Source organism: Nomascus leucogenys, chromosome 6 (genome assembly GCF_006542625.1).
Source record: "Nomascus leucogenys isolate Asia chromosome 6, Asia_NLE_v1, whole genome shotgun sequence".
NCBI classification, from domain to species: domain Eukaryota; kingdom Metazoa; phylum Chordata; class Mammalia; order Primates; family Hylobatidae; genus Nomascus; species Nomascus leucogenys.
Window position 1 is genome coordinate 103,592,496 of NC_044386.1, and position 14,717 is coordinate 103,607,212.

General features: G+C 42.6%; 1 protein-coding gene across 1 annotated transcript in view; it reads right to left on the minus strand.

Moving 5' to 3' along the window:
• The window catches only part of PDE8A (phosphodiesterase 8A), a 159,774-nt gene that overhangs the window by 9,327 nt on the left and 135,730 nt on the right, over positions 1-14,717 (minus strand). Inside the window, exons 15-20 of the mRNA XM_003268462.4 lie at positions 13,728-13,776; positions 13,095-13,230; positions 11,377-11,575; positions 8,239-8,456; positions 6,769-6,901; positions 3,685-3,852 (exon numbers count right to left, since the gene is read on the minus strand). Of these exons, the coding sequence (XP_003268510.1) occupies positions 3,685-3,852; positions 6,769-6,901; positions 8,239-8,456; positions 11,377-11,575; positions 13,095-13,230; positions 13,728-13,776 (903 nt within the window). The remainder of the gene's footprint in view (positions 1-3,684; positions 3,853-6,768; positions 6,902-8,238; positions 8,457-11,376; positions 11,576-13,094; positions 13,231-13,727; positions 13,777-14,717) is intronic.

Here is a 14,717-nt window from a genome sequence, read left to right on the forward strand (position 1 = left end):
AAGAACAGAGGTATATAGAGAACAGAAAAACCAGTACAGAAAAAACAAAACCAAAAGATAATTTTTTGAAAAGATCAACAAGATTGACAAATCTTTGGCTAGATGGACTAAGAAAAAAAAACAAGACCCAAATTACCAAAATCAGAATGAAAGTGGAAACATTACTCCAGGTTTCACAGAAATAAAAAGGATTATAAGAGAGTACCATGAACAACTGAATGCCAACATAATGGATAAATTCCTAGAAATATGCAACCTACCAGGACTGAATCATAAACAGAATCTGAACAGACCAATGACTAGCAAGGAGATTGAATCAGTAATCAAAAACCTCCCCAATAAAGGATGGTTTCACTGGTTAAATTCTACCAAACATTTTGAGAAGAATTAATATCAATCCTTCTCAAACTCTTCCAGAAAAACTGAAAAGGAAGGAAGTACTTCCTAACTCATTCCATGAGGCCAGCATTAACCTAATAACAAAGCCAGACAGAGACACTACAAGAAAATTGCAGGCCAATATCCCCTGTAAATACTGATGCAAAAATCCTTAATAAAATACTAGCAATCCAAACTCAGCAGCATATTAAAGGATTATACACAATGACTATGTGGAATCTATTTCTGAAATGCAAGATTGGTTCTGCACATGAAGATCAGTGTGATATACCATATGAAGAGAATGAAAGGAAGAAAACCCAGATCTAAAATGGTAAATTTTACCATAAAAAAGGAAGAAAAAAGGAACTGCTAAACTGCTTCCCAAAGTAGCTGTAGCATTCTACACATCTATCACAGATGCATGCATTCTAGTTGCTCCACATATTCAACATTTGGTGCTGTCAGCCTTTCCCATTTTTAGCCATCCCATTGGGTGTGTAGCGGTATTTCACTGTGGTTTTAATTTGAATTTCCCAGATGACTAATGATGTTCAGCACTTTTTCATGTGCTTATTGGCCTTTCATAATAGCTTCTTCGGGGAAGTGTCTGGACAGATACTTGCCTATAATAAATTGGGTGGTTTATCTTTTATTACTGAGTTATAGTTCTTTATATATCTGTGGATACAGTCCTTTCAAATATAATTTGTAAATATTTTTCTCCAGTATGGCTTGCCTGCTCATTTTCTTAGCTGTGTTTGAATGAGCAAACTTTGTAAATTTTGAAGAAGTCTAATTTATCAAATTTTCTTTTTATGGTTGTTGCTCTTTTCTTTTTAAGACACGGTCTTGCTCTGTCACCTAGGTTGGAGTGCAGTGTACAATCATGGCTCACTGCAGCCTCAACCTCCTAGGCTCAAGCAATCCTCCTGCAACTGGGACCACAGGCACGTGCCACCACCACGCACCACCGCCACAGGCAACTAATTAAAAAAAATTTTTTTCTAGCGATGAGGTCTCATTATCTTGCGGAGGCTGGTCTTGAACTCCTGGACTCAAGTAATCCTCCCACCTTGGCCTCCCAAAGTGCTGAGATTACATGTATAAGCCACTGCACCTGGCTGGTTGTTGCTTTCTGCATCTGAGAAATCTCTGTCCACTTTCAAGTCACTGAGGATATTCTGGTATGTTTCTCTCTACAAGCTTTATGGTTTTAGCTATTGTATGTAGGTCTATGAATTTCTCTATGGTATGAGATAGGAGTTGTGGTTCTTTTTTTTTTGCATAGGAATATCCAATTATCCTAACACCACTTGCTGAAAAAATTTCACATTAGCCACTGATCACATAAATGTGATCTGTTTCTTGGATTTCTATTCTGTCCCATGGTTGTACTTGTTATCTTTATGCCAGCACCACACTGTCTTATTTTAAGTTTTGAAGCCAAACAGGGCATATCTTCCAACTTTTTAAAGTTTGCTTTGCTTATTCAAGATCCTTCTCATTTTCATATATAATTTAGAAACAGTCTGTAGACTTCTACAGAAAAAAAGCCTGCTGAAATTTTGATTGGGATTGCATTGAATTGAAACACCAATTTGGGTAGAAGTGAATGTTAACACTGAGCCTTCCAGTATGTGAACATGATATGCCTCACCATTTATTCAAGTGTTCATTAAATTTTTCAGCAATGTTTTATGGTTTTCACTGTAAAGTTCTGGTCATCTTTTATTAAATTTTTTCCTAATTTTAATTATTTTATTTTATTTTCTACTGTAAATGGGACTGGGCTTTTGGTTTCATTTTCCAGTTGTTGGTTGCTAGTACATAAAATACAACTCACTTTTGTATATTGAGCTGTGTTGTATGACATTGGTAAATCAAATCCGCTTATTAGTGCTAATAATTGTTTGTATATTCCTTAGAATTTTCTACATAAAATCATGTCATCTGCAAACAAAAGCAAATGTATGTCTTACTTTTTGTTCTTTAAACCTCTTTCTCCTTTGTCTATTGCAATGATGAGGACCACCAATACAAGGTTGAACAGAAGAGGTAAGAATGGGCACCCTTACCTTGTTTCCGATCTTAAGAATGTATTCAATATCTGATGCCATTAAATATAATGTTAGCTGTATGTTTTCTTTGAGACAGGGTCTCACTTTGTCGCTCAGGTTGGAGTGCAGTGACATGATCATGGCTCACTGCAGCCGCAACCTCCGGGGCTTCAAGTGATCCTCCTGCCTTAGCCTCCCAAGTAGCTTGGGACTACAGAAGTGCATCACTATGCCCGGTTAACTTTTAATTTTTTTGTAGAGACAAGGTCTCACCATGTTACTCAGGCTGCTCTTAAGACTCCTGGGCTCAAGTGATCCTCCTACCTTGGCCTCCCAAAGCTAACAGCACTTTAAAGATGTTCCAGTGTTTTCTGGCCTTCATAGTTTTTGATGGGAAGTCAGAGGACATGAGAATTACTGTTTTCTTATATGTAATGTGTCACTTTTCCTCTGGCTGATTTCAAGATTTATCTTTAGCCTGTTAGCTGCCTGACTATGACACATCTGACATGGGTTAAGGTTCACTGCGCTTCTTGAATCTATATGCATATGCATGTGCATATACCCTCCACCAAATCTGGAAAAATCTTAGCCAGTATATTTCCTAATATTTTTTTCTGCCCCAAGAGAGGTTTTTTCTACTCATAAAGAATACGAAGACCAGATGATTTCTTTTTTTTTTTTTTTTTTTTTTTTTTGAGACGAAGTCTTGCTCTTTCACCCAGGCTGGAGTGCAGTGGCGCGATCTCGGCTCACTGCAGGCTCCGCCCCCCAGGGTTCACGCCATTCTCCTGCCTCAGCCTCCCGCGTAGCTGGGACTACAGGTACCTGCCACCGCGCCCAGCTAATTTTTTGTATCTTTAGTAGAGATGGGGTTTCACCGTGTTAGCCAGGATGGTCTCGATCTCCTGACCTTGTGATCCGCCCGCCTCGGCCTCCCAAAGTGCTGGGATTACAGGCGTGAGCCACCGCGCCCGGCCCAGATGATTTCTTTAAAGTACTTTCAGGAAAAAAAATCATCAACCCAGGATGCTATATCTAACAAAAATATCCTGCAAGAATAAAGGGAAAATGAAATATTCTTAAGAAAAAAAATTTGTTACCAGTTACCATTTGTTCCCTTGCAATATAACAACAGAATTTTTTTAGAACCCTATTTCCTAGTGTTAAGTCCATTATCTCCTATGATTTTATGGGTTTTAACTCTCTCTCTCTCTCTAGAAACTTAAAAGAGGCAGGATCTTACCTGAGAAAAATATTCTTCTGAAATGCGTGCAGCCCACTCGATGCAGTACTGCAGGGGTCGGCAGGGATTGGACACATCAGCACATTTAATCAGCATTCGTTTGATTAGAGTCCGGTTCTCTGGAGTCCTAAGCATAGTGCTTATCACTTCCTGATTTTTATCAGTTTCCTGAAACATGAGTGGGTCAAAATGGGTCCCTTGGTGCCAAGCCCTCTCTTACTGGTCTGTCCCACCGTAAGCATAAAAAGAGCACTAGTCAGGATCTATAAGGATCTCACAAAACAGTGCCAAGGATACTGTGAGCATTGAGCTTGGCCTCTCATTTTACCCAGAAGAAAACCAAGGCTCAGTGAGATTCCAACAGGACTGGAAGTGGAGGGTAGCACTAGGGGTTGGTATATCTGCCCTTCCCCTTTTCCTTGCCTCTTTCTTCTCTTCCTCTCACTAAATCTCACAGTTGCCTTTTTTTCTCTTCCACTCTCTCTCTCCCCCTTGGTAAGAACTCAAAGACTGGTTTTGTCTTTTATTATATTAAAAAGAGTATGAGCTGAAAAAAATAAATTTCTCTGCCCTCACAACAAATGGGCTCTTGTAGCCCAACAGCCTCCCTACTTCTCAACCCAGTCCTGTGATAGGGCAGATTTCCAAGATCACACCTAACATTTCTGATGGATAAAGGACTTAAGAGTCATTCTCTGTTGATCTGCACTCACAAGAAGATCTAATGGTAAGCATGAAAAGTATTATTTATTACATTTTACAAATGAGGACACTGAGACTCAGGGAGGTGAAGTGACTTGTCCAAAGCAACCAGCTGAGCCAGGATAAAAACTTAAGTTCTGCCTTTAGTCCCAGGATGCCTTCCACTCACAGTACCACATGCTGTCTGCATCCAAGGATCCCCACTGGATACAGATCAATTTATGATGTAATAGAACCACTATTTGTAGGCTCTCTGAAGAGAATTCAGGTTAGAGGGTATTGGGGCAGAGAGCAATTAAAAAGACCAGAGGCAAGCAGGTCTCCTCAGTCTGATTCCGTGCCCATCAAGCAATATTCCAAAGGAGTTAGTCATATGATTTCAATATGCAACAGCAGTAGCCTAAGAAGCCCTGATGGTCCCAGCTCAGAGGGAACAGACTGCCATCAAGACGGACAGGTGGCATCCTGACTCTAGGCTTCCCACGCTTCCTGGAGACTGCCAAAATGAATACTACACCGGTGACACTTCAGTAGCTATCCTCGCTCCAGGTTTCCACTGTGACAAGCTCTGTGCTGACCCTTCTTTCTTCAGATCCGTTAATACCTGCAGTGTGACTAGAGTTTCGTACTGCCAGCCTGCAAACTATTCTCTTTCATCTTCCTTTCTCCTGCTCTGACCCACTGGATATTGATTTTCAGCCTCTCAGAAGTAACCCCACGTACTGACAACAGATGAGATGAGAACCACAATGTTAAGTGGAGCAGAGAACTCAGCTAGGTCTAAGGGCTGTCCAGACTAGACAGAGGAAACCAAGTCTGTGAGGTGTGTGGTTTCCTTCTGTGGCATGAGGTCAGCCAGGAGTGGTGGCCAGGTGACAATCAGCCCTATCCAGAATGGCAGGGCAGGAGCCAATAAAGGCGGCTGGTACAGGCACCTCTGTTAAAAGTCTTTGGAAAGAGAGTGAAGTCAGGGGCAGGCTGACAAATTGACAGAACAGGAAAGGGTGAAGAAACAGAGTTCTCAACATCAGGTTAAACCAAAGTGTCATGGGGTAATATGCTAGAAAACCAGGGCGTAGACAAAGGCCATGGCTAAACAAATGAGTTGCAGAAGTAAAATGGAGTTAGAAGTCAAGGAATTGTGATCCTAGCCTGCGAGGATAAGTCATCCCTGTGTGTGGCAAATACCTCAGGATGGGGATAGGAGCTGGGGAGGAGGGTAGGAGAGAAGACTGTCAGCTGCTGCCAACACATTCAGTAAATGTGGGCCTCAAAGGAAGAGGGTTCATGAAAGAACATATTCTTTAAGTTGCTGACGACACAATGAATCTAGTATAATAGGCACCAGTTCTTAAGTGCCTACCGTGTACCATGCTCGTCAGTCCTATGCCTTGAGACTTATTATCCCCATTCTACAGATAAGCAAATGATGGGAGCTTGGGCCTGTATGCTTCCTCAGCTGGAGTCTCCTGCCTGGTGAGAGGGTTGTTATCCTTGCCCAGCAGTTGTTGTGGACTCCATGCCTCAAATGTAGAAACAGGGGCAACAATAATGTCACCCTTGTGACACAAATACAGTGTCTTTCTCAATCCACACACTCCTCTAAGTGAGGACCAAGAGAGGATAGCTGCTGCTACCGTGATATGTGCCCAGTAGGAGTGGCTAGAAAGAGATATCAAGGGCTCCAACTGATCACAGAATGGCAAAGAAGGGAGGGGGATATTAGTGAGAAAGGGTGCAGGAATAGTCAACCTGTCTAAAGTTAGCTTATCCAAAATCTGACCTTCCTTTTGAGTTTTCCCATCTAGTAGGATGTGCTAATTTTTTTCCTGCCAAGTTTTTCCACTTTAAATAACTTTTTAACCAATAAAAACTAAATTCAGTGAGCCCACTGTGACAGTTAATACTGAGTGTCAACTTGATTGGATTGAAGAATACAAAGTATTGATCCTGGGTATTTCTGTGAGAGTGTTGCCAAAAGAGATTAACATTTGAGTCAGTCCCTAATCTGGTGGGCACAATCTAATCAATAGCCATCAAATATAAATCGGGCAGAAAAACATGAAAAGGCCTCCCAGCCTACATTTCTCCCATGCTGGATGCCCTCTGCCCTTGAACATCAGACTCCAAGTTCTCCAGTTTTGGGACTCAGACTGGCTATTTGCAGCCTATTGTGGGACCTTGTGATCGTGTAAGTTATTACTTAATAAACTCCCCTTTGTGTGTGTGTATGTGTGAATCCTATTAGTTCTGTCCCTCTAAGAGTCTAATAGACTCACTGAGGGAACCCTTCTGTGGCTGATATTGTAGCCCATGTGTCTCCATAACCCAACAGTACAAGGGCCCCAAACACAGGTTCTCTTTGCAATAAGTTTCCCTTACCCCATTTTCTTCTAGGGTTGCCAAGGGTTTGTTGATGCTGTTGACAAATTTGTTGACATGCTCAAAGTGCTTTGTCATTTCTGTGGCTAAGACCATGTCGATAATCCCCTGGCGCAGTGTCCGATAGTCATTCCTGTTTTCGATGACAAATTAGAGGCTGCTACAGATTACTGATCCAGACTAGACAGGTACTCCTGAAAACAATCTGTTATCCAGGTATATGTCCTCTGCAGCTATAAATCTAATGCCACTGAAAGTCACAAGGCACATTTTAAAAAGACGTGGAATTTATGGGTTAGTGCCTAGATCGTTAGCAAGGAGAACCCAAAAAGAAGTTAAAACCAAAAGCTATAAGGCAAAACTTTATAGTTGCAGTGTTTATCTTGTCAATGAAGATAGAGATCTGTGGTTAGAAAGAATATACCCCACATGGAGGTACCTTGAGACCCAACAATTTTAGTGCCCATAGAATGTGAGGACTGATCTTCTGAAAGCCGAGAAATCATAGGGAGTACTTGATACCTCTACCTCTAACCCTTGCTTTTATTTTAGTACTTTAAAAAATTCACTTCTTGAAGGGGTAATCCATGTAATTCAAAATTTGAAGGCGTATGAATGAATATGAAATAAAGTCTCTATTCAACCCCTTTTCTGCAGTTGAGCAGAAAACTTTCTCTGGCAAGTTAATAGGGTCTCATGTAGTTTTCCATTGATAACTATAAGCAAATATGAATAGAAACTACTTTAACTCCACCTCTGAAATACTAGAACATGGCAGAAGGGAGTTTTACAAAATCAAGAATCCTCTTCTTTAAAAATCCAAATTAGTAAGTATTCTTCATGACACAGTGTTTTTTCGTTCTTCAACCGATATTCACTAAGTTCCTAGTATGTACCAACCACTGTGGCACTGAGGGCACAGTGACATATGACCCTTGTGACCTTACAGAGCTTAAGAATCTAATCAGACATTACACAAATAATTGAAAAATAATTATTAAATAAGAAATGTGACACGTGCTATGAAGAAATCTGGGATTGAACAATTAGAGGGTTTAACTTAGCATGAGAGATCAGGGAAGGCTCTGTTGCTCAAGCTGGAGTGCAGTGGTGTGATCACGGTTCACTGCAGCCTCAGCCTCCTGGGCTCAAGCAATCCTCCCACCTTAGCCTCCCGAGTAGCTGGGACTACAGACACAACCACCGAGCCTGGCTAATTTTTTTTTTTCCTTTTGTAGAGACAGGTCTCCCTATGTTGCCCAGGCTGATCTCAAACTCCTGGGCTCAAGTGATTCTCCTGTCTCAGCCTCCCAAAGTGATGGGATTATACGCATGAGCCACTATGCCCGGCCCACTGTATACTTTGTATACTTTAAATGGGTGAACTGTGTAAGATGTGAATTATATCTCAATATAGCTGTTTAAAAAAGACAGAGAGGGATCAACACACTCCCCAATCATTGTTCTTACCTCTCCATGTTTTTAAATATATTGCATTTATCATCTCCAGTGGTCAGCTGGAAGGCCAAGGCCGCATGGTGGCTCTCCAGCACAGCAGTGTCATTGTACAAAATGGCCAGCTCACTTCCAGCATTACACAGGAAGGAGTTGGTTCTCCCAGGGTGATCCACATCATGAATGGTGGCTGCAATGAGTGCAGCGACCTCATCAATTGGATCTAAAGTTTCCTGAAAACAAGAGAACTTTTAAAAACTGGGGTATGACATTGAAGGCAAGGAAGCCTTCTGTATAGTTTTCTTTCTCCCCTATTACTTCCAGGTAAGAATATTTCAGATTTCTAAGAAAAGCATACTACGTGAGCAAATCTAGTTTTCCTATCTCCACCCTGAAACAGTAATATTTCTGCATATTTGTTAGTCTCACACAAGTTAAGGACTTACCAAAATACAGGTGTTCTCAACAGATAGGAGTCACCTCCTCAGCCAGTCTTTCTCTAGACCCATCACAAAAAAAGTCCTTAGTCTGAGATATTGACTTAGACCAGCATAAACTAATATTAATAAAGGAGAGAAACAATTTTAAATAAAATTTAAAATAGGCACCACTTACATTAACTGGGAATTGGTTTAGTTTTCTTCCCCCTTTTAGTGCTATCTTTGTCAGGCTGATGTCAGAGTTTTGTGAGTTTGACAAAATGATCTGGAAGTTTTCCATCTTTTTCAAGACTCTGAAAAGGTTTATGTAATATGGAAAAATTCCTTAAAGGGATAAAGAATTCACCTGTCCATCTGGGTCAGGAGCCAACTTTTGAAGAAATTAAATAATAATTTTAAAATTACTAAAATTACTTCCATGTTATTGGCCTCTGTTTACTTATTACATCAATTTAATTTAAAACATTCCATTAAAACTATTTTAAAGCTTTTGATTTAGTACATATGTGTGCGGTACTTCTGTTTTCTGCTTTAAATTTGTATTTTTTGTGTCTTTATATCTTAACTAGTTTGGCTAGAACATCTATTTTCTTGGTTATTTCCAAGAGCCACACTGGATTATCATTTTGCTTTTCCCATGTTTTTTTTCTTCTCTTTTTAAAGTAATGAAGGCATTTAAAACATAAACCTTTAAATATATAATTGGCTTCATTCTATAGGTTTTGATACATAAGCTTCTCATTTTTGTTGTTTTCTAACTAATGTCATTTTTGGTTTTATTTCTTTGTTGATTCCCAAATTATTCAGAATATTTTCTCATTTGTTGTAGCTGACATTTTAAATGTAACCATTAGTTATTCTATTTTATTGTGTTGTGGTCAGAAAATATAGCCTATGAAGTTTAGAAGTTCAACACATTATGTCCCAGTATAAGATCATTTTTGGAAATACCCTACAGACTCTTGAGATGTATAGCTAATAAATCAGCCTTGCAAATTTATTTAAATTGATTTAAATTAAAATTCAATAATTAAAATTTTAAGTGCGCAAATAGTATGGTATGTGAATTACATTTCAATAAATGCTCTTTTTTTTTTTGAGACAAGAGTCTTGCTCTGTCACCCAGGCTGCAATGCAGTGGCATGATCTTGGCTCACTGCAACCTCCACCTCCTGGGTTCAAGTGATTCTCCTGCCTCAGCCTCCCAAGTAGCTGGGATTATAGGCCTGTGCCACCATGCCCAGCTAATTTTTCTATTTTTAGTAGAGATGGTGTTTCACCATGTTGGCTAGGCTGGTCTCAAATTCCTGATCCCTCTGCCTTGGTCTCCCAAAGTACTGGGATTACAGGTGTGAGCCACCATGACATTTCAATAAATGCTCTTAAAAACTGTTTTCAGTTAGCTCTCTAAATATATATTTGTATGTTGTCTATAGAGTAGTTTAAAAGCAATACAGCAAAAATTGGGTTCTTTATATGCTGAGCCATGTTGACATAGATGTCCCTCTGTTGTTACTTGTTTTCATAATTTAGAAAATAGTCCCCTTCTCTGGACACCTATTTTACCTACAGTCTGATTTTTTTCTGGAAAAAAAAGAAAAAAACCAGAAATAAGAACTAGAGGGAGCACAGAAAGTTCTGAGAAGGTTTATCCTTCAAGGTGAGGAATGAACACTTGTTCACTCCGTGTGCCAGATGTCATCTTCTCCTTTGCTCTCTGCCAAATGCTAGTCCCGTGACACAGAGGAGGAAATGCAGCCAGGAGCCACTTGCCCTGGCCCTGCATGATTGCAGTCATCTTAGGCCCCAGCCAAGGGAACAACAGGTCAAGGGCAGAAGCTTCAGAAACTAAAGTGGTTTGGCATGGCCCAAAAGTGGCCTATGACTGGGGTACAGGAGAGGAAATGATGAGAGGAGCTCATTGTTGAGGTGCGTGTGGAGAGCTGTAGAGTTTAAAGTTTAAATCCTGAGGGAGGTGGGAAGCTGCTCCTGGGAATGACAATATCAGGTGTGCTGTGTCAGAAAGATCGCATTGGCAGTAGGGTAAGGGCATTCCACGGGAGGCTGGGCAGGCAAAAATTCTGGTTTGGAACTGCCCAGATGGGAAAGGATTGCAGGGGGCCTCACTGGGACAGCAGCAGGAGATGAATCTGAGAACATTTAGGTGTGATAGGAGGCAAGGTCAGATGATCAAACAGATGTAGGGGGTTGAGGAGTGGAAAGAACCAAGGATGACTCTCGGTTTCTAATCTGGGTATCTGGTTGGATAATGGAACCCTGGATTAGGTAGATAACCATGGGTGGGAGCAGTGCTGGGAACAGAGATGATGAACTTGGCCTAAGAGCCCTGCAGACTTTCATGTACAGATGGAGGCCCTAAAGTGGGGATATCCAACAGTTACTTAGCTCTACTAGGGTACAGGCTTGGAGTGAGACCCCCAGAATAGGCCTATCCTGTCCTTGCTGGGTTTCTCCTCCGGGACCAAATCCTGCCTCTTGTACCCTCATGGAATGGCTGGGATTATGTCATGAATTAACACATCAATTTCCCAACGCTAGCGTGGCCTCCTGCCTGATTCCTCGTGTGGCCTTGCCCTTCCTGTGCCAGGCTGCACACGTGAGCAGTCATGCTATGTATCTTAGTGGAGGCAGGAGCACTTGACTCTCCCCACTGCTCCTGCCCATTAAATGTGGCATGTAAACAACAACTCACCTTTATCCTCTCCTTGGAGAGAAAATAGGCAGTGGCATGAAGCACATCAGCAGAATGTGTAGAATTGTGGTAAGGATTGGAAGAATGATAATTGGCTTCGATAATTTGTAACCATGATCTTAGCGTTGACTCGGAGCAGTGTAAGAATTCACAGATTCCAAAGCGAGCAAACATTTTGAGACCAAGATAAATCAAAGGCCTATAGAGAGAAAAAAACCCCACAATATTAGAACAAAGCAAACAAACAGGCCAAGTGTTTGAGGCCTGATAGGTTCCAAGCCAAATTTCAGAGAGTGCAGGGCAGCAAAGTGGAGATTGCTTGGGCTGTGCTGGCCTCTCTCTGGTGGGGCCAACCAACTCTGGTTCCACTTCTTGCCCTCAGGGGACCACGATGCACGGGTGAGAGCTGGCTGTCCACAGCAGCTCTGACCTCAGCCTCGTTGGGGCTCCCGATTTGCTGGGGGGAGTTTGCTCATTCTGTCCTTCCAGGTTCAGCTTCCTACTTGCACTACTGGATTCCTCAAAATAACCCTTTTTCCAGGCTAAGCTTGTACCACCTTGAACACTAACCTCTCCTTTGGACTTGCTGGACCGATGCCATTGGCCAGACATCCTGCCTATAAGAAAACATTTCCTGAAAATGTCATATGAGCCAGACACTGCCGTATGCAATGGAATATTCTCAACACCCACCTTTCTGGAGGTGGGTGTTACAGTATGAGGGGTTTTCCCCTGAGGTGACCAGCTGGCCACCAAGTTAGGTTCTTACTTGAGAAATCACCTTGACCCAGCATCTGGCCCTTGCCTTTGAAGGCCAAGAAACTGGCTGTGTTGAGGCAGTATCCAGAAGTGATCACAGGACTTAAACTGACCTGCCTTAGCCCAATTCACATGGATGTAATGTCACTAGCATGTAAACCAGGTGCTCAAAGACTCATATGCCAAGGGAGTATTCTTTTCCACTCTCCTTGGCTGTGCTGCGGGATGGGGAAGTAGAACATATCAGAAGGTTAACTCAAGGGGCGCCTGAAAAAGTCAGGGGCTTATCTTGGGGACAGGTCGCCCAGACTGAGATGAAACCTGAGGAGCCATGCCATGGCCCAACAGAGCATACCTCTCCCGAGACACCCTTGGGGCAGTCCTGGCTGGAATCAGCTCTGTGGACCTCCCTTTCTTGTGTGCCCAGCCAACCATCACCTTTGGTTAACAGCTCTTCTCCCGCAAGGGAAAAAACTCAAGACAAAACCCCATTCCTGCTCCCACTCTCTGTGATCACACCCAGATGAGGATGACTGGGGCTTTGGGTGTCCCTATGCCTATCACCAACACAATAACCAAAAGCTGGAAGCAGCTCTTATCACATGTGTATGTGTTTCTAATAAATTTTGGTTCTAGGCTCTGAGCAGGTCTCTTACAGCAATTTTAACAATTACCACCTACAGGAGAAATATCTTTTATTTCATGGAAAAAAGTCCTGTGCTACTTGGAGAAGTCACTGGCTCAGTTGCTTGCTTTCCATGAATGTGCCATCACTGTGGCCAGCAGACTCTCCCCCAGGCGCTGGTGACTCAGAGCCACCTGGTGCCCTGCTAATCCTTCCTCAGGGCCCCTCCCTGACCAGATACTAGGCTTGTGCACAATCCACACTCCTCAGGTAGCCTCCTCACACAGGCCCTGGGAATCTAGTTCTCCCTCTGCTGAGCTCTGCATGAACTCACCTATTGTGGGTGGCAGCCTCCAGTTCAAAAATATCAAAGTCCCAGTATTCCTCATTTTCCATGGCCCGAGCTATCCGTGGTGGGACATCATCAAGGGAGATGGGAGTGATTATATTGCTTGAAACCATTTGAGTGTCTGTAAAGTGATGTAATTTGGAGAACAAATATGCTTTAAAGGATTAACTTTTTTTTTTTTTTTTTGAGACGGAATCTCACTCTGTTGCCCAGGCTGGAGTGTTGCAGTACGGTCTCAGCTCACTGCAACCTCCGCCTCCTGGGTTCAAGCGATTCTCCTGCCTCAGCCTCCTGAGTAGCGGGATTACAGGCACCTGCCACCATGCCTGGCTAATTTTTTGTATTTTTAGTAGAGACAGGATTTCGCCATGTTGGCCAGGCTGGTCTCGAACTCCTGACCTTGTGATCTGCCCATCTCAACAGTGTGAGCCACCGCTCCCAGCCAGGATTAACTGTTTCTTAGGGAGGACAGTACTGCCTCAGGGACAGCTGCTTTGTTTCTGAGGCTTTATGACATACCAAGAAACTTGTTAATGAAGTGAAAAATTATTTTCATCACTTAAGCTAGAGTGCAGTATTATAGACAGCAATCTAAGAAATTAAAAAGGAAAAACTTACTTTTTGTTGAAAGAACATATTCATTCCCTGATAGTCTTCGCAAACCATCCTGATAAAAATCAAGGAAACAAGAAAAAGAAAAGTCACAACTATTCTTTCCTTCCTGGAAACTCCAGGTGGTCCTCCCACAGGACAGCTCAGGGCAGCCCTCTCCACCAATCCACTCAAGGCTGCCCTGGGCCCAGCAGGTCCACCCCTGTGATCGACGACTGACCTCAGTCACTTACTGGAGAGCACAACAGGCTAATGCTGGGAAAGATGGTCCTGGCCCTGTTGGAAGCTAAACTCAGGAGCAAGGTTAACACCTGGGAGGTGAGCTTGCATCTTTTGAGGGGTGGGTGGTCCTTAAGCCCAGCATTCTTGCTTGCACTCCAGGACCATTTGGTTTCTTAGGGACAACTCCACTCTGCCCTCAGTCCTTCTCCTCCATTTTCCTGCAACCCTCCTCACTCTGAGGACACGAGGCTTTCCTGGAAACATTAGCTCCTCTCTCACCTTGTAAGTGACCTCCTTCCCCCCAGTTGACTCTCCTGGGTTCCTCACCACTGCTTCCAGACCACCTGGCCCAAACCCATACTCTCAGCAGCCCCTTTTCTCCAGTCCTGTGGCTGTTCTCATCTACGCGCCTCCAGGACACTATCCTACCCCATCCCTCATCATTTTCACCTCTTACCTACAGTCTGGAGGAGACTCTGTCTCAAATAGGCAAGACCACAGTGAGGTATTATCAGCATTGGAAACACTCTACCTTCTAGATTTCTGCCTGGAACCTTATTTTTATAAAATCCAGTGACTTCGGAAAGCAGGAATTGGGAGGGAGGTGGATTTTGCTTCTGACCAAGACAAAAGCTGACAGAGCAATGGAATAATCTGTGCTGCACAAAGTTGTCCCTCTCTTGTGAGAGCTCTACACCAGACATGCTGAAGGAGGCATCCAGGACCCCTCAAGAGTCTGTGGCACAAAGCCCCCTTCTACTGAAAGATTCCCCA